This window comes from Miniopterus schreibersii, assembly GCF_964146895.1.
Source record: "Miniopterus schreibersii genome assembly, chromosome: 2".
In the NCBI taxonomy this organism is placed as follows: domain Eukaryota; kingdom Metazoa; phylum Chordata; class Mammalia; order Chiroptera; family Miniopteridae; genus Miniopterus; species Miniopterus schreibersii.
The window spans coordinates 29057055-29075792 of record NC_138102.1 but is presented as its reverse complement, the minus strand read 5'-3'; the positions used below and the strand labels follow the sequence as shown (position 1 = coordinate 29075792).

Sequence of the window (18738 nt, the reverse complement as noted above, 5' to 3'; positions counted from 1 at the left end):
GGAGGTGTCGACAATTCAGAGACTATTTCGTTTGTTAGGGTTTTTTTTCTCCTTCCCTTCTCCTCTTTCTTTCCTTTCACGTAGATATTTTTTTAATGGGGTCAGAAATTACCTGATGTACTGAGTGTAGTTCTTGAATTGTTTTGTGTTTCTGAATCACAAAATATGTCATTGTAATTAGGCACATACAGATTTATTGGTTAGTTTCAAGAAGCTAATTATTTTGTCGCTTTTGGTTATAAAAACAGATATGATCATTAAAGGAAACAAACTATAGAAGGCTATAAAAGTAATCCAAATGACTTCTAACTCCATATTGGTGCCTCTAGAGAAAACTATGTAATAGATGTGCTTAGTTAATAAATTTCCTGTTTTTTACTTTTAATGATCTACACATTTAAAAGTATATATATGTGTGTGTGTGTGTATTTTTATTTAACATTAGTATGAAAAGTTTCTCTTGTCAATAAAATGAAACAAAACCATTTTTAACTATATAATATTCCATCAAGGGATGTGCTAGATTTACTTAACGTTTTTTTCTTAAAGTTAAACATTTGGCTCCTGTTTAGAGTCTCCATTTTATAAGCAATAGGTGGCAAATACATTTACATCTGCTGGAACTCCTGTTCATTTCTTTTAACTTTTTTTATTTAGGCTAATAGAATAGCAACTGGTTTAGAAGTCCACTGGTGTAGTTTGAAGTGTGAATGCCTATGTTAACATTTTTTCCAAAACAAAATTGTTTTATCTGATATTCCTATATTTTCTTTCCCATTTTACAACCACTTAAAGTTCTTGTAAACCATTCTTTTCCAGGCATTGCAAAGCTGGAAGAAGGAGATGAACTCCACCTTGCTATCCCCCGCGGAGATGCTAAAATATCACAGGACGGAGATGCTACTTTTTTTGGTGCATTGAAACTTCTGTGACCTACTTACACCTTGTTTGTGGCTAATTTTCTCCCTTTCTATGTACCGCTAGGGAGAAAACATTTCATTGGAAATACCAAAAGGAAAAAAGCAGTTACCATAGCCTTTTCTGTGAGCTTTTTGTTTTGGTTTGCCTAAACTAGACCAAACAGGAAATTTAACAGACAACCACAGCCAAAGGGTGTCATGTGAATTACAAGAAATAGAGCTTATTTAAGGAAAAATAGAATTAGAAAGACTTTTTTCACTATAATGCCATGTTGAACAATTTAGTCATAGCTTCTTGTCTTTAAGGAAGCTCAGGACTCAAAGGGGCCATCATGATTTGTGAAAAAACGGTATTCCATTACTTACTAGGAAACAAGCCCATATCTATAGGGCAGTAAGACATTTAGGGGAAATCTCAGGATTCATCTTTTATTTTTATGTGAAATACACCCCTCTCCTTTTTCACTTAACATTGTAGGAAAGTAAAAGAAAAAGAAATCTTGTATTTCCTACATGAAAAAATAATTAAAAGCCTAAATTTAAACATCATATTAAACAATTGGACTCAAGATACAGTACTATTTAAGTCTTTTTTGGTTTATTTCAAGTTTGTAATTTTTATTTCTAATGTATATTTCCCAATGGAACACTCCCACTTTTCACAGAACGAAAATAATTCTCTCATGTGTCTGCACTTATGTGCATTGTTTGTAGCTAACTGCAGTTACTTCAGAAACTTAATGTAGGGTAATTTCAATTGATGCATATAAGCATTGATTGAAAAAATAACTATAACTCTTACATAAAAATAAGATCTTCACCAGAAGTTAATGGATACGTTTGTAAGAATGTGATAAAATTTCCCTTTATTTCCTATTCTGTTTTAAACTGCTGCTATTGTAGTTCAAATATCTCAGCCTTTGAAAAACCGTCCTGTTATTAGCTTTACTGAAGGTGAGGTTTAATGAAACTTCTTGGCATCCTGAAGTATGCTGCATGCCATGTGCTGTTTATAAAGATTACCATATGCCAGAAGACATCATCCTAATTTTCATTTCATAAAGAATCATATTCGAAAATGCTACAATACTTACTTTTCTTACACCAATTTCCCTTTTGTTTTGCTTGCCTTTTTAAAAAAGAGTTTTAACTTCATTAAACAAACAGTAGCTGGACCCTGGTCAACATTAATTTTCTCCAGTCTGTATTGAAGTATTTTTAAAGATATACTTTTCAAAACAAAAGGAATTACTTGTATTTTTGTGTGTAAACTTAAACTTTGTCTAAATTTCTATAATTTTGGCTTTTTGGTTACAATAAATTTTATTTTGAAGTTACTTTGTTTTACAGTATTATAATTAAAAAGAAGTGAGCCCTGGCCGGTGTTGCTCACTGGTTAGAGCGTGGTGGGTCCAATTCCCAGTCAAGGGCACTTACCTGGGTTGTAGGTTTGATCCCTGGCCTTGGTGCGGGAGGCAGCCAATCCATGTGTCTCACATCGACGTTTCTCTCTCTCTCCCTCTCTCTCCCCCCGCACCTTGGTCCTCTCGCTCTCTCTAAAAATCCACGGGGAAAAAAAATCCTTGGGTGAGGGCTAACAACAACAACAAAACAAACAAGAAAAAGAAGTGATAGGTAGCATAGGAGTTTCAGTACCAGAGGGAGGTTAGGTAATTTTTTTAGTGTTGTTGCTAACTTGGATTGCCAAATAAAAAAGGTAATTTTTTTGCCTCATTTTATGATTGAGTTTGTCTAATGCCACTCGTCTTTTGGTTTCTTTCCATATAACTACTGTCATTTTTAAAATTAGGTGCATAATTGTAAAACATTATAAAGTAATATGTTAGGGTATGACAGTAAAGTATATGAAATCATGAATATTTTACATATTTCAAAAAGGATTTGTACACATCAGTACTACATAAAGGATATAAATTAAATATTTCTTAGAGAATAAGGTTAAAAAGATAATACTGCATTATCACAAGCTTGCACACTAAGGTATTAAAATCTTCAGATTGCAACATTATTCTTTATAAATGACCTAGCATATTTTTTCAGCAGATGTAGAATTCAACCACATAAAATATTCTTAAATCTTATTTTACTTTCGGTTTAAATCAGTGTTAAAATGTGAACCCTGTCTTCCTCGTAAGTGAAATTGTGAGGAGTATTAGACTTTCGTTGAGTCAAAATTTATTTATTTATTCACTTATTTAGTATCTTTATTGTTGAAAGTATTACAGATGTCCCCTTTTTCCCCCATTGATCCCCTCCATCCCGCATTCACCCCACCCCTAGGCCTTCCCCATATCAATGTGTGTCCATGGGTTATGCTTATAAACATGTAAGTTCTTTGATTAATCTCTCCCCACCCACTCTCCCCACCCCCACCTTCCCTCTGAGATCCCTCAGTCTGTTCCATGCTTCTGTGTCTCTGGATCTATTTTGTTCATCCGTTTATTTTGTTTATTACATTCCACATATGAGTGAGATCATGTGGTACTTATCTTTCTCTGCCTGGCTTATTTCACTTAGCATAATACTCTCCAGGTCCCTCCATGCTGTCCCAAAGGGTACGAGCTTCTTCTTCTTTACAGCTGCGTAGTACTCCATGGTGTAAATGTCCCACAGCTTTTTCATCCACTCATCTACTGATGGGCACTTGGGCTGTTTCCAGATCTTAGCTATTGTAAACTGTGCTGCTATGAACATAAAGGTGCATAACTTCTTTCTGATTGGTGTTTCGGGTTTCTTAGGATATATTACTAAAAGTGGGATCACTGGGTCAAATGGCAGTTCAATTTTTAATTTTTTGAGGAACCTCCTTACTGCTTTCCACAGTGGCTGCACCAGTCTGCATTCCCAACTGTAGGGATGCAGCAATGGTTAAAGGACTTGTAGAGCTGACTCTGAAGGACAGAGGAGGCCTAGAAGAAGGGCTGAAGGCGGCCCAAACTTGTAAGTCCATTCACGTTTGACTGCAAATGAATAATTGCCTGTTATGAAACAGGTAGTACGGGTGGGTCAGCTAGTCATGGGAGGAAGAATGTCTGTTGTCCCCGAGGTTGGTTACTGTTCCAGCCGCCATAAAGCACTGACTCAGAAGGAACAAAGAACTGCTGATGTTATCTTATGTATTCTGGAAAATGTTTTGTGGTGGAGAGTGGTGTAACTTTGGTGAATAAATGCCAAGTGTGCTGCTTGCTTGGGGCTGGAAGATCTCTAACTCCTTCAGTCCCTCAGCCTCTCATTCTCTAAGAATTCTGTGTATGAGTAATTCATAGTCACTCAGGGTCTGCTGGTCAGCTCCGGCACCCACCAGCAGTGTCCTAAGGTTCCCTTTTTTCCACACCCTTGCCAGCACTTGTGGTTCGTTGATTTGTTGATGGTAGCCATTCTGACAGATGTGAAGTGGTGCCTCATTGTGGTTTTAATTTCATTGATTTTTCGTGTTGCTTTTTAGCCTCTATGTCATTTATTTCTGCTCTGATCTTTTTTATTTCCTTCCTTCTACTTACTCTGGAATTTTCTTGTTCTCTTTCTAAGTTTTTAAGTTGTAGGGTTAGAGAGTTTATTAGAAGTTTTTCTTGTATTGTGAGGTACGCTTGTAGTGCTATGAACTTCCCTCTCAGGACTTCTTTCACTGTGTCCTATAGATTTGGAGTTTTTGTGGAGTCAGGGTTTATTTAGATACCAGGAAATAGAATTAAGATTAGGTGCATGTGGGGACCTTCACTGCAGCACCTGCCCTACTTCCCCCAACTTATTTTAGGAAAAAAAAGATGTTATACTGGGGTTTCCTATAACAGAACATTCCTAAGGTTTAAGTGTATGGATCCAGTCCAGACACTTATGTCTTAAATCTGACATCAGGAGTTGTGATGACTAACTTACTACTTGAGGGTATTTAATTGTTCCCTTGGGTGGGAAATAAACCAGTTTGCGCAACACCCAGAGTGGAATAATGTGTTGTCCTCAATGGCACCTGGAGAAATCAGCTCTACTTCCTAAGTCATTGTGCAAGAGAAGGTCCTCCCAATGTGGTCTGTTATAGATGCAGCAATTTATTTATTGAATTTAATAAATCCTTTTGTAATTTGAATTACAAATTAGGAAATATCACCTGTTATCTGACTGGCCCTGTGCTAGGGATCCTGGGAATTATAAAATACTGCTTACTCCAGATTACCTGTGGACACATTCACTTTTAAATTAATCTTGTAAATTTGTATAAATTTGGTTAACTTTTACAAATTAATAATGATTTAGATATCTCTAGCCCTGCTTATGACAGAGCAGCTTCTCTGGGCTCCTCTTCTCCCGTGGGCCAGGCCTGGGAGTGAAGGGCTGGCCCGGGGCAGTCGGCAACTCCAAACGTGGGACGCCCTGCGAAGCCACATCCAGACCGTCAAAAGGGAGTGCAGTCTTCTTCTAAGCTCGGTTTGAGGTCTTTGATCGCCTCATCTTCACCAGCGGCATTATCCAAGTTGACTACACCTTCTGTTATTTAAAAAAATAATGAAATGACATTGTGTTTAAGATCACTTTGAAAATAAATAATAAAATAAAAGTACAGAAGTGTATTAACAATGAGTAGAAGTATAGATTTGTTGGTTATTTGGACTTATTTTATAATCTTATATGGTCCTTACCAACACTTATAATGATATATTTAGAATTACAATACTTTTTCTACACAATTTTGTGCACATAAAAAGATTTTAGGCATTTGTTTTGTTTCTGTTTTATCTTGTTTTCTTAAGTCCTGCTGCAGTCACGCACTGTATTTAAAACTCATCACAAAGATCAGCATGAGTGCTGAGGTTGAGTGAGTAGCTCTATGTGATGAAGAAATGTTTGAGATCATGTCATGACACTGAACGGTCAATTTGGGTCACCCAGTGGCTGATTAATTTGCCATTTTCGAGGGCTAAACAAATGAGATCAAAGCAATGATATACCTGGTGCGCAGCAGTGCAAGTTGATTAATTTCCGTGTCTCACATTTCTGATCTACATAAAAGTTTTTTCTTTCCACAGATAAATGGATAAAATCACAAAACCCATTTTAGACCATTTAGAGGAAGACACTGGTTGTATCATTGTTTTTTGTAGGGTGCTCTGCGTGGCCCCACCTGTTGCCGGTGGAAGTGGGTTTCTTGGGATGCCACAGGAATAATAATTCCCAGAGTTCCCAGGAGACAGTGAGGTCTAGTGGAAAACTTTATTTCTGTGGAATTAAATCCCTGCGTTTCCAAGGCCCCTGGCCAGAGCTTCTACTCCCTATTTGCACAGTCCGGTCCAGCGTCTGGCAGCCTCAGCTTGTGCACAGCCCATTGCATGTGGGTCGGCGTGGCCGTGGCCGTGGGGCTCTAGAACCGCATGGCCATGGAGGTGCATGGTGAGGGCGGGTCATGGAGCAAGCAAGAAACAGGAGCGCACGCAGCAAGGAGAGAGAATTCTTTGGCGAATTTTAACTGGGAGCTTATGCAATGAATCCTTCAGGATGTCGTGCACTTGCAGTGGCTCTACCCCCTCTAGCCAGTTACCTTTTTCCCAGGCTGGACTGACAGACAAGCACCTTCCCTACATCACCGTGACTCCGTCGCACATACGCCCATCTTCCCCTTTGTTGGACCCCCTTTGGTTCCCCCTGTGATCTGCAGGGAATGGACTGATGGTTCCCTGTGGGGTGTGAAGTTTCAGCTGCTTGGCAAAGCTGCCCATATGACCATGCTTAGTATGCCTGGCCTCCCCTTTGCTCCTTTCCCATGATTATCAGCTAGCTAGTTATGACAGTAATATCATTACCTTTAGGCTTGTCTTTATAGTGGTACATATATTTTATAAGAGTTTTTTTTATAAAACGAATTCTGTTGTGTGTTTTTTAAAACGTTGGTACAAACTAATAGCAGGTCAAACATTCTCCTTGGGGGCTAATTATGAGGTGATAAAATTCCATGAGGACAAGGTTCTGTAAAGACCATGAATATGGCCTCTGAGTGCAAGCTCATCCTCAGCGATCTCCTATCACAACGAGGCCCTGACCCCACTCTCCGGTTATCAGAGGCCAAAAAGGAGGATTCTGCTTGTTAACTGTCATCATCCAGGATTAGATGATTGTGATAAATGGACAAATAACAGGGAGAAGTGGGTACAGGTACGAGAAAAGGGAGGGAATTCTGCACCATCGAGGTCACATACTCACCCTGCTTTAAATGTTTTAGAACTTCTGACTTTTCATTTTGAAATAACTTCAGGCTTATAAAAATATAGGGAAAAAAGAGTACAAGGACATCTTTTATACCCTTCCCTTTTATTCCCCAAATGTTAATATCTTACAGAACTAGAATCCAAATCAGGATAGTACCTTTGATACAACATGGTCTTAAATGTGAAGAATACCCCATCTCCTTGATATCTGCTATGGACAGAAACCCCCCCACTCACATTGCAATTAGGAGCATTCGAAGACAAACCCGTCTCTCGGATGTGCCACCTATGGAGTAGCACGGGGCCCCGCCCTCTGGAAGGCCCTGTTTTTAGTTTAACCCCCTGCTGTTGCCATCTTGAAATTCATAGTAGTTTTTCAACAGGGACCCTGCATTTTTATTTTGCACTGGGCCCCACACATTATGAAGTGGTCTTGCTTGAAGATACTAGAGAGAAGGCATCGAGGATGGCAGCTAGAAGCCCATCTCTAAGGCCACACCCTTGGAATTCAAATCCCAGTTCAGTTGTTGACTAGTTTTATAATTTGGGGTATGGAGGTAACAGTACTGTACTGATAAACTCATGGAGTTGCTGTGAGAAATAAATGAACCAATATAGTGTCTGGCACATTCTAACGGCTAAATGTTTTTGCTTAAAAGACACGCATACCCATATCCTCAGACACACACATAAGAAGAGGGATTTGAATTGGAATTCAAAAAAGGGAACAGACATGCACTGTTTGGTTTTATTTTTGCAAAAAGCTTTGAAAGCTAAATTTGCAGGAAATTGAGGAATACCTGATGTGGTTGTTTAGTTTTACAATATATTGAACAGACCACAACAAAGAAAGGGAGAGGAAGCAGCCCCTTAGGTTTAGGAACACCATTCTGGCCCTTCCTTCTTCAGGTGCTTCCCTCTACCAAGCAATCCAAATGAAAGAGAAAACCATCAGCCCTTCCTGCACCCTGCCCAGGAAGCTAGGTATTTCCAAGACTTCGGAGGAAGGTGGGGCAAGAACTTCAGTATGGGAGCAGGTCATCCTAAATTTAACCTGATAGGGAACCAGGTTCAGGAGATCAGATGGCAGTGGTAAGAAAACAGAATAAGAGGGAATTTGATGATAAAGAAAATGTCCAGAGGGAAGACTTTCCTGGGCCAAGGACTCTCCATATGAGACCAGCCTGCATGCATAAGCTGGGGACTGCCAAGGAGGGTAGAAGGAGAGGGGGTAGGCAGGGGGAGCTCTGCCCAGCCTCCCTCTAGTGCTGGGAAACAACTGATCCACCTATGCGGTCTCGACAGGGAGGGAGCATTCAGTTAGGGCCCCTGGTCACCCACTAGAATCGGATCCACACTCAGTATGAACAGGACTGTGTGGGTAGAGAGTCACGTGGGAACGAAAATACAGCCACATTTTAATTTGCATTTCAGATAAGTCTATTGCATAATACATGGCAGTTTTGGCTCCCTTGGATGTTAAGATAAATTGGTTAATTTTTTTTCTTAAGTGTAAACCTCAGAGTTGACAGGGCTGCCAGATTAGAGTCCAAAAACCACAGTTTAAATGAACTAGACATTTCTAAACAGCATCCTGCCTGCTGAGAAATCCCCTCTACCACCTTGAAAGGCTGTCCTCCAGCCTGGGAGTAAACCTCTCCAGAGAAGGTAGCCTGCCATCTACTCGAGGGAGTGAAGATGCGGTCTGTGCATCGAGGGACCTGTCTTCGCACATGCCACCAGAGGAAATTTAGCACTTAGCATTAAGTTCCTTTTAACCCACATTATCTGAGTGGGTACATCACCAGGGGGTTATGTCCAGCCACTTGAATGTGTTGGGGAAGCTCATATTCATGTATGAAACTCATAAGTAATTGGAGCTCTAGCTGTTGCCTGAGTGTCACCTTGGGGAATGAGGAGCCCACATCTGTCTCAAGAAAGGTTGATCGCACTGGGATCTCCCTCTTGGGAGCACTGGCCCCCCCGCCCCCCCCAACCCCTGCTTAGTACCTTTGCCTTTCTCTCTCCTAAGCTCCAAGGGCCCTTCTTTTCCTCTGTAACTTGTTTCCTGAGCCCATACAGCCCAGCTGGCTCACTTCTACTACCTCTGTGACTTTCTCAATAAACGTCTTCTTATAGTTTGGGGGGAAAAAGAAATGAAAGTTTGTTCGCCCACCTTTACATATGCAGTGAAAGAGACTCTGAGTTTCCCAATACATTACCTGAAAGCAAAACATATGGAAACTGTCAAGTAATGAAATGGAAACTAGAAGTTTCTATACAAGAGGAATAAATTTTAAAAGAACCCTCTCCCCCCTCCAAAGACATTTTAAAAATAGAGAGGAAGAGGAAGACCAGAAGGGAGCGAGGGAAGAAACATTTTCAATTTTAAACAGCAATACGCTGGAGGACAAGATTAGAATCAATGGAAAGAGCCTACAGAGTTTGTTCTTTGTTCTTTTAAAAATAACATTATTAAGGTACACAGTTTTTACATCTGATAAAGTTTACCCATTTAAAGTGCAAAACTGAGTGGGTTTTTTAAATAAATTTGAAGAGTTGTGCATAAAGTTACAGAATTTAACTTAAAACATTAGAAACTTGAAATTATAGTCCCAGGAAGGAAGGGGAGAGACTTAGACGAAGATTAAAATGATGAAAAAAAAACCCCCAATGTTTTTGAGAAAATATTTCAAGGGCCCTTTTTATTTTAGAATAGACTTAGATTTACAACAGGTACAAAGATTGTACACAGAGTTCTGTGTACCCCTCGCCCGCTCCCCCTATTGTTAACACCCTACATTACTTACATTACATTGTCACAACCTCAAGAAGAAAACTGGAACATCACTACTAACTGAACTCTGCACTTCATTAGGATTTTGTAGGTTTTTCCGCTATTCTCCTTTTTCTTTCCAGGATCCAATTCAGGCTGTCACGTGGCATTTAGTATCACCCCCTCCCTCCCAGCAGGTTCTCGGGCTTTTCTTGTTTTCCTGGCCCTGGCAGTTCTGAGGAGTATCGAGCAGGTGTTTTGTGGGATGCCCCTCATTTGGGGTTTGCCTGATCTTTTTCTCATGGTTAGAATGGAGTTATTAGACCTGTGGGGAAGAACACCGAAGAGATGGAGTGCCCTCATCTCATCAAATCAGAGATCATCTGAACTGGTAGTGTTTCCCAAGTTCCCAATAAGTCACTTGTAAACTCACAAGTTTTTCTAGTAGCTATATTATTTAACTGCACACGCTACATTAATTTGGAAGCAAACCCCCCAAATGGTCAGCTTGGGAGGCGTAGCGATGTCCTGCCTCTGCCTTGTTGAGATGTTGTGCATGTATATCACCGCTAGAGGGAAGCACACGCACAACTAAAACGAGCCTTCTCCATCATTCTTAAATACAATTAAATGGGTAAAAATGACAAAACCAGATACCAGAAGAATGTTAAAAGACCAACCAGGCCCTTTTAGTGTTCCCTCACAGCATGCAATAAAACTTCTAATAAAAGTTTTCAATATCACAATTCTTCTGTGTTCCAATGTGATGGAAGTTGATTCCTGTTGAGTTGTACTAAATAGTTTACAAACCTGGAAACTTTGGCAAGTTTATATTCCCCAAAAGTTAGGGGCAAAGGGAATAAATGATGGCAGAGAGAGACTGGAGGAGGGGAGGTTGGAGGACAGGCTACATCTTAATTTGGTCCAGGCTTTGTAGAAATCTCTTCCCATCTCTGGCTTTTCACCAGCAAATGATTAAGTGGTATGTTCTGATACCTACACATAGAGCATGTTGTCTAATTCTGTTTAATTTTTTAATTTACATATCACTGTACTGAACTGATTTTGTATGCATTATCTAACTTTTAATTTAAAAAATTAATATATTATTTTTAGAGCAAAAAAATTGAACAGAAAGTGTGGAGTTCCCATGTACTCAATCATCACAACCCCAGTTCCCCTATTATTAGCATATTGTATTAGTGTGGTAAATTTGCTGTAATTAATAAGTTGATCTTAAAACATGATTATTAACTAAAGTCCAGAGTTTTCATTAGGTTTCATTCTTGGTGTTGCATATTCTATGGGTTTTCATAAATGCAGAATGTCATGCAGTCTCATACAGAATATTTTTACTACTCTAAAAATCCTCTGTGCTTCACTTATTCATCCCTCCCCACCCCAAACCCGTGACAGCCACTGATCTTATTATTATCTGCATAGTTTTGCCTTTTCCAGAATGTCATATAGTTGGAATCATACAGTGCGTAGACTGGATTCTTTCACTTTCAACATGATTTAAGGTCCCTCTGTGTCTTTTTGTAGTTTGAGGGCTTGTGTTTTTTTACTGCTGGATAATATTCCATTGTATAAGTGATTCATTCTTTATCTGTTTACCTTTGGAAGGACAGCTGAGTTGCTTCCAAATTTTAGCAACTATGAATAAAGCTGTCGTAAACATCTATGTGCAGATTTTTGAGTGGACATACATTTTCAGTTCATTTGGATAAATACCAAGGAGCACATTGCTAGGTTATAGGGTGAGACTTTGCTTAGCTTTGTAAGAAACTGCCAAACTGTCTTCCAAAGTGGCTGCACCATTTGCATTCCCATGAGCAATGAATGAGAGTGCCTGTTACTTCACGCCCTTGTCAGCACTAGGTGTTGTCAGTGTTTCATATTTTAGCCATTTAATGGGTGAGTAGGGTTATTACATTGTTCTTTTAATTTGCATTTCCCTCAAAACTTATGATGCTGAGCATCTTTTACATGCTTCTTTGCCACCTGTATATCTTCTTTGGTGAGGTGTTCATTCACATCTTTTACCCACTTTGTAATGGGTGTTTTTCTTTTCTTACTGTTGAGTTTTAAGAGGTCTTTGTATATGTTTGACATGTCTTTATGAGATATATATGTTTTACAAAGATTTTTTCCTACTCTGTAATTTCTTTTTATTCTCTTAAATCTAAATTAATCTTTGCAGCAACTCTCTGATGCAGGTCTATGATTAATTCTATTTTAAGATGAGGAAATGGGGTCATGGAGATGTTACATATCCCATCTGAGGTCTCATGCCATCTGCTGAGGTCACTGCTTCTTCACCCTTGTGTTCAGTGCTCCTGAGCTTCGCACCATGGGCTGTTTCAGCTCAATTGAGGTCAATGAGGATACAGAGACCATTTACATTAGAAATGCAGTGATCTAGCAATATTGTTCAAAAATAGACTTTTAAATACTATAAAATAAAATCCAGCCTCAAAAAAGTTACATTCAGACCAAAAGGAGATTTTTCAGTGTCAGAGTCTAATGGAATGGTTTCTTGAAAGATTGCATAGAAATCCACTATAACGTACACAAGGGGATGTTTGTCTTTTCCTTGGTGGAAATAAAAGTGAGACTGCAAGAGTCAGAACATGGAGTCAACTACCCTTATTTTTAATCACTTTGGCCTGGGAATTGTCTAGGTACAGAGCTACAAAACCCATTTAATCCAAAAAAACTGGAGAGTATTATGCTAAGTGAGGTAAGCCAGACAGAGGAAGACAAGTGTCACATGATCTTACTCATATGTGGAATCTAATGAACAAAATAAACTGATGAACAAAATAGATCCAGAGACATAGAAGCATAGAACAGACTGAGGGATCTCAGAGGGAAGGAGGGGGTGGGGGAGTGGGTGGAGAGAGATTAATCAAAGCACTTATATGCATAAATGCATAACCCATGGGCACAGACAATATGGGGAGGGCATCAAACCAACATAAAAATTTCGAATCCCAGTGGCCCTCTTTTTTAAAGAACTTAGTGGTTCTATTTTCAAACAGTTTAATAAAGGCAACAATAAGATCAGTTATATTAAAAAGTGATTGAAGGAACTGGTTTCAGCACTATCCACAATGATGTGTAGAAATTGTGGGAGGGCAGGTTGGTCCTACCTCCCCCAGCCCTGACACCCCCACCCCACAACCAAACACCCTCACTCTCCTATCTGTGAGCCACACAGGAGTCTGGGAGACACTCAACTGCTCACAGCCTCATTGTCTTCCCTTTGACAAACATTTTCTTTAAATTGAATACTTGCAAGTCCTATTGAAGTTCTTGATATGAAGCTCCATTCAGGCTTAAATGATCATAACCTTCACATTTTTTTCCTGAACCAACCGAATTCAATTCATGGTGGAGAATGCATCTACGTCCCCCTTTCTTTTTATTTCTAATTAGCTTTTGAGTTTAATAATGAATTAAGTTTAATAGACCCTGAACTAGAGGCAGCCTCATTGAATTTCACTTACTTTTGTTTAAACTGGACTAGCCATGCATCACTAGAAATAAATGAATTTATCTGTACTGTGAATTGCATTAATAATATACTGTAAAATACTAGACTTTTAATAACTGTGTTACTAATATCTAGATATATCATAATTTTAATGATTGTGTTAATTCATTTTTATCTTGGAGTTCCAAATCATCACTTTTCTTTTAAATTAATGCACCAGACCAAAACAATGGGACAACCCAGGGCCTCTTTGGTATTTCCAGGACTATACACATTTTACTCTAACCAAGTAAAACCATCCGTAAACCTTCACCCACACTTTTCTTTGAACTTGTGAGCTATGAATGAATAATTGTGGAGCAGTGTGTATATGTACTAAAATGGCAGTCAGGATGGAATTGTTGCTCTTTTGCTCTACTTGATTAGAAATTGAATATAAGTATGCCAGTTTTGCTAGAAATTCACTTTTTTTGCTATAAACTTTTGTATCTCTCTCTCTATTTGGAATTGCTTAAACCTTCTGAACTGACTCAGAACTTTATTTTTACATATTTTATGTGTCTTATCATACTACGCTGGAAAGCAGGCTGGTATTGTGACAGGGACATGAGACCTGGAGTCCAGTGGAACTGGTTGGAATCCCAATTGTGTTCATTCTAGATATGTATTCTTAACATATCTAAATAGACTCCTGTGGGGCTGTCTCTTGATCTGTAAAACAAGGGGTAGTAATCTGTACAGAGTTGATGTGAGAATAAGAAATGAGTTTATAAAACACATAGCTCAAGTCCTGCCCATGGTGGGTGTGGTAATTGTCTTATGTCTGTCTCTGTCAGTGGGTTGATGCTGATCAGGGTAAAGCCTGTCTCTGTCTTACTTTTCTGTCTCCATTGCTTAGCACAGTGTTTTGCTCAAAAAAGGTATCAGTTTGTGTTTCTTGATTGAAGAAATGAATTATTAAAGGAATGAAGCTGTCATAAACTCTAACTTAAGAAAACCTGGGAAGCTGTGCAATTTTCACTCTCTTGACCTATATCAACTTCATTCTATATCTTATGCCAGTTTGTAAAGAGATGGAGTCGCTTTTATTATGCATTATGTAAGAACTTATTGAGAGAAGTAAAATACTTTTTTACATCTCAAGTAAATAGAATTGAAATGCCCACAAAGAACTGAAGTGTTCCCTGTTGTTTCCTGTAGACACAATGCCCACAATATTCCCTGTTGTTTCCTGTAGACACAATGCCCACAATATTCCCTGTTGTTTCCTGTAGACACAATGCCCACAACATTCCCTGTTGTTTCTTTTTTTTTTTTTAACTTATCTTTATTGTTGAAAGTATTACAGGTGTCCCATTTTTCCCCCCCGATTGACCCCCTCTACCTTGCTCCCACCTCCTCCCCCGGCCTTCACCCCGTCATTGTCTGTGTTCATGGGTTATGCATATATGCATATAACTTCTTTGGTTAATCTCTTCCTACCCTCCACCTCCCCTTCCCTCTTCCCTCTGAAATATGATCTTCGGTTACATGCGTCAATGTCTCTGGATCTATTTAGTTCATCAGATTCTTTTGTTCATTAGCTTCTTCTTAAAGAAGACCCTTCAACATTTCCTGTAGTGCTGGTTTGAAGGTGATGAACTCCTTTAGCTTTTCCTTGTCTGAGAAGCTCTTTATCTGACCTTCAATTCTAAATGATAGCTTTGCTGGGTAGAGTAATCTTGGTTGTAGTTCCATGTTTTCTATCACTTTGAATATTTCTTGCCACTCCCTTCTGGCCTGCAAAGTTTCTGTTGAGAAATCAGCTGACAGTCATATGGGTGCTCCCTTGTAGGCAACTAACTGCTTTTCTCTTGCTGCTTTTAAGATTCTCTCTTTGTCTTTAACCTTTGGCATTTTAATGATGATGTATCTTGCTGTGGGCCTCTTTGGGTTCCTCTTGTTTGGGACCCTCTGTGCTTCCTGGACTTATAAGTCTATTTCTTTCCCCAAGTAGGGGAAGTTTTCTGTAATTATTTTTTCAAATAGGTTTTCAATTTCTTGTTCTCTTTCCTCTCCTCCTGGCACCCCAATAATACAAATGTTGGGCCTTTTGAAGTTGTCCCAGAGGCTCCTTATACTATTTTCATATTTCTGGATTCTTTTTTCTTTTTGCTCTTCCGGTTGGGTGTTTTTTGTTTCTTCATGTTCCAAATTGCTGATTTGATTCTCAGCGTCCTCTACTGTTGATTCCATGTAAATTATTCTTCATTTCAGTACCTGTAGCCTTCATTTCAAATTGGTACTTTATTATGTCATCGATTTTCTCAGTTATTTTCATATAACTCTTACTAATATGGTTGAGCATCCTTATAAACAAAACTCTGAACTCTATATCTGTTAGCTTGCTTGGATCTATTTAATTTAGTTCCTCTTCTAGAGATTTCTTCTGTTCTTTCCTTTGTGACATGTTTCTTTGCCTCCACATTTTGGCTGCTTCCAGGTGTTTGTTTCTATGTATTAGGTAGAGCTGCTATGTCTCCTGGAATTTGTAGAGTGGCTTTGTGTAGTAGGTGTCCTGTAGGGTCCAGTGGCTCAGCCTCCCCAGTCACCTGAGCTGGGCCTTCTAGGTGCTCCCCTGTGTGGGCCGTGTGCACTGTCCTGTTGTAGTTGAGCCTTGGTTCCTGTTGGTGTCACTGGGAGGATCTGACCCCCAGACCAATCAGCTGTGAGGACCAGCTGCAACTACAGCCAAAGAGCTGCTGTGCTGGAGACACCCCTATGGATCAGGATTTACTTCAGTGGAGCTTTGGTGTTCACCAAGTGCGCCCTTTGAGTGTCACTCATGGGTGTGGTAGGGTTGTAATCCAGCGTGGTCGAGTCTGCCCACCAGGTGCACTGTCTCTGGGGCCTCCCTGGAGGTGCACAGTCAGCCTCTGCCAGTGCCTTGCCCAGGGCCACCCAGCATGAGCTACTCAGCAAACCGTAGTTGGCTGCTACTTGTGCTGTGCTTGGCGTTGTCCAGGAGAGGCCAAGCTATGAGCCAATGCAGGCTGCCGCTAGTGCCAGGCCTGGGGCCATTTATCAAGCTGTATGGGGCCCGTGCTGCTTGTTTGAGAGATTTTAGGAAAGTCCTAAGCATGAGGCTCGAGAGGCCACTTCACAGAAAAGCCCCTGGAAATGGCCTGGATGAGCCGCAGGTGGGGAGGGGCGGGGCCTCCGGGAATCACGGGGCGGGGCCAAAGGCGTGAGTCAGGTGCTGGCGATTCAAACATGGCGCCTGCCTGCCGGCTCTGTGGAGGACTTGCTGAAGGATCAAAGGCCTCTGCCAGCCCTTCTGCCTGGGAGGAAGCCGCCCCTCCGCCTCTCGCCCGGATCTCAGGCAGGTTAGTTCCTCCCCGAGTGTCCCAGGTCCTTTCCGGCCGCTGCCCGGTGCTGGACTCAGAGGGAGCGTCCGAGTGAGTCTGTGCCGGGCCCTTTAGAGGAGCTGCTGGGGCTCCCGCAGCCTCCGCGACCCTCAGGGACAGTCCCCGCTGGTTTCACACCCCTGAGTTGTGGGGACGTCTCTTCCCGGCCCCGGAGCCCTGGGCTGGGGGCCTGCTGTGGGGCTGGGACCCCTCACTCCTTCGGGAAACCCCGCCGCCGAGATTCCCCCCCAGGTTTGAACCGCGGCACCAGGTGTGGGCCCGCGGCCGTGTCTCTGGGATTGAGCCCCGATCCACCCATGTCTGAGCCTTTCCTCCCGGTCTCGATGCTCCTTCAGCTCCCTGGTTGTGGGGCTTCTGTGCAGCCAGATCTCAGGAGGCTCTGAGTGATGGTGGTTCTGTGTTTTAGTTGTGATTCTGATGTGGTTGCGGGAGGCGGCGGGTACAGCTGTGACCTTCGCCGCCATCCTGCTTCTCCCCATCCTGTGTTGTTTCTCGCAGACACAATCCCCACAGCAGTTCAGTAGCACTTCTTGTCAATAAGCTAACAATCAAATCACTCCGGATAAGTCACATTTCAGATTACAAAGATTTGATGTAAAGGTGGTATTGTTTTCATTAGGGATAAATAATCTTTGTGAGAGATTGTGACTTCCATTTTTAAATGCGTTATTTTCTAATATGCTCGTGTAAATTTAATAATTGACAGTTGTTTCTTCCATCTCTGATCTTGGATTCAGACATCATAGAAAAAAGCTATCAGGTTATGAACTGTAACTGTTTACTTGTTTGAATTAAGAAGCTTGGGATATAAGCACTTGGCTTATTTTTCCCTCTTCCATGGGTGTATCATCTCCTTTGGAGATTTTGGATGATGATGGAGTTGACTGTTAGAGTGAAAGTGGGAGAACTTAGCTTGCAGAAGTCTCTATTTTGTCTCTACTAAGATAGACTAAGTCTTTACCACACAAAGTCCCAGAACAACAACAAAAAAACCCCACACAGAACTATAAAACTGGGACATGTACAGAAGCTACCTGAAGGTTGTGCAGGGTGACCATAAGCAGACAGACCCTGAGGGGAGTGGGAGCCTTGTGGAGAAGGGGAGACAGAACTAGGTAAGGAGCTTTCTCTGGGGATGGTGGGCACATGTAGAAAAATCCAGTCTTTCTGCTCTAGGAAATCAGAAAAGAGAGAGTAAAACATGGCTGTTGAGGAGAATGGGGAACATGCAAGGAAAGGGTCTAAGGATGGACGTCCAAAATCAACCTTCCCACATCTCTGATGGACCCTCGTGCAAAGAACAGATTCAAGCATATAAGTGAAGAGCAAAATATCTGAACTGAGACCTGAACCTCTGCCCAAGAAATTAAATTTGCCGTTTAAATTCAGATAACATGATTTTGCACAATTACTGGAATACGTGAGTCTATATACCTGAACTTATAAATGCTGTTGTATGTCAGTTTTCTCTTAATAAGAAAAATGGGGGTAAATGATCAGAAAAGCTCATTTAACTATAATTAAGAATTTTATATATTTTATAGACTCAGGTATTTTCAATTCATTTAATATTTCTTTAAAAAACAAGTGCCGCCCTGTCAGGCATGGCTCAGAAGCCAGTGAAGACTCTCTCATCATTGATGTTTCTCTCTCTCTCTCCCTTCCTCTATCTGAAATCAATAAAGATATATTTAAAAAACAAAACAAAAAAAACCCCAAGTGTCTTATTTAAAAAGTAACCTACCAATTTATATTTATATTTTCAATGCAGATTGCTAATAGATTCAAAATTTGTGAAATCGTTTTTATTTCTCTCTGTATATTTGCTTTTTCATTCATTTGTTATTAGCATAATTATACTGGAAACAATTAAACTTTACTAGTCCTCTTAGGTTTTGGTTTTATTACCTTCAGTGTCTTG

At 40.4% G+C, this 18738-nt stretch overlaps 1 protein-coding gene across 1 annotated transcript in view; it reads left to right on the top strand.

Moving 5' to 3' along the window:
• Positions 1–2654, top strand: part of TNFSF13B (TNF superfamily member 13b) — a 68006-nt gene extending 65352 nt beyond the window's left edge. The window contains exon 8 of the mRNA XM_081128002.1: positions 820–2654. Coding sequence (XP_080984128.1) covers positions 820–932 — 113 coding nt within the window. The 3' untranslated portion in view covers positions 933–2654. The remainder of the gene's footprint in view (positions 1–819) is intronic.
• Positions 2655–18738: the final 16084 nt, after the last annotated feature.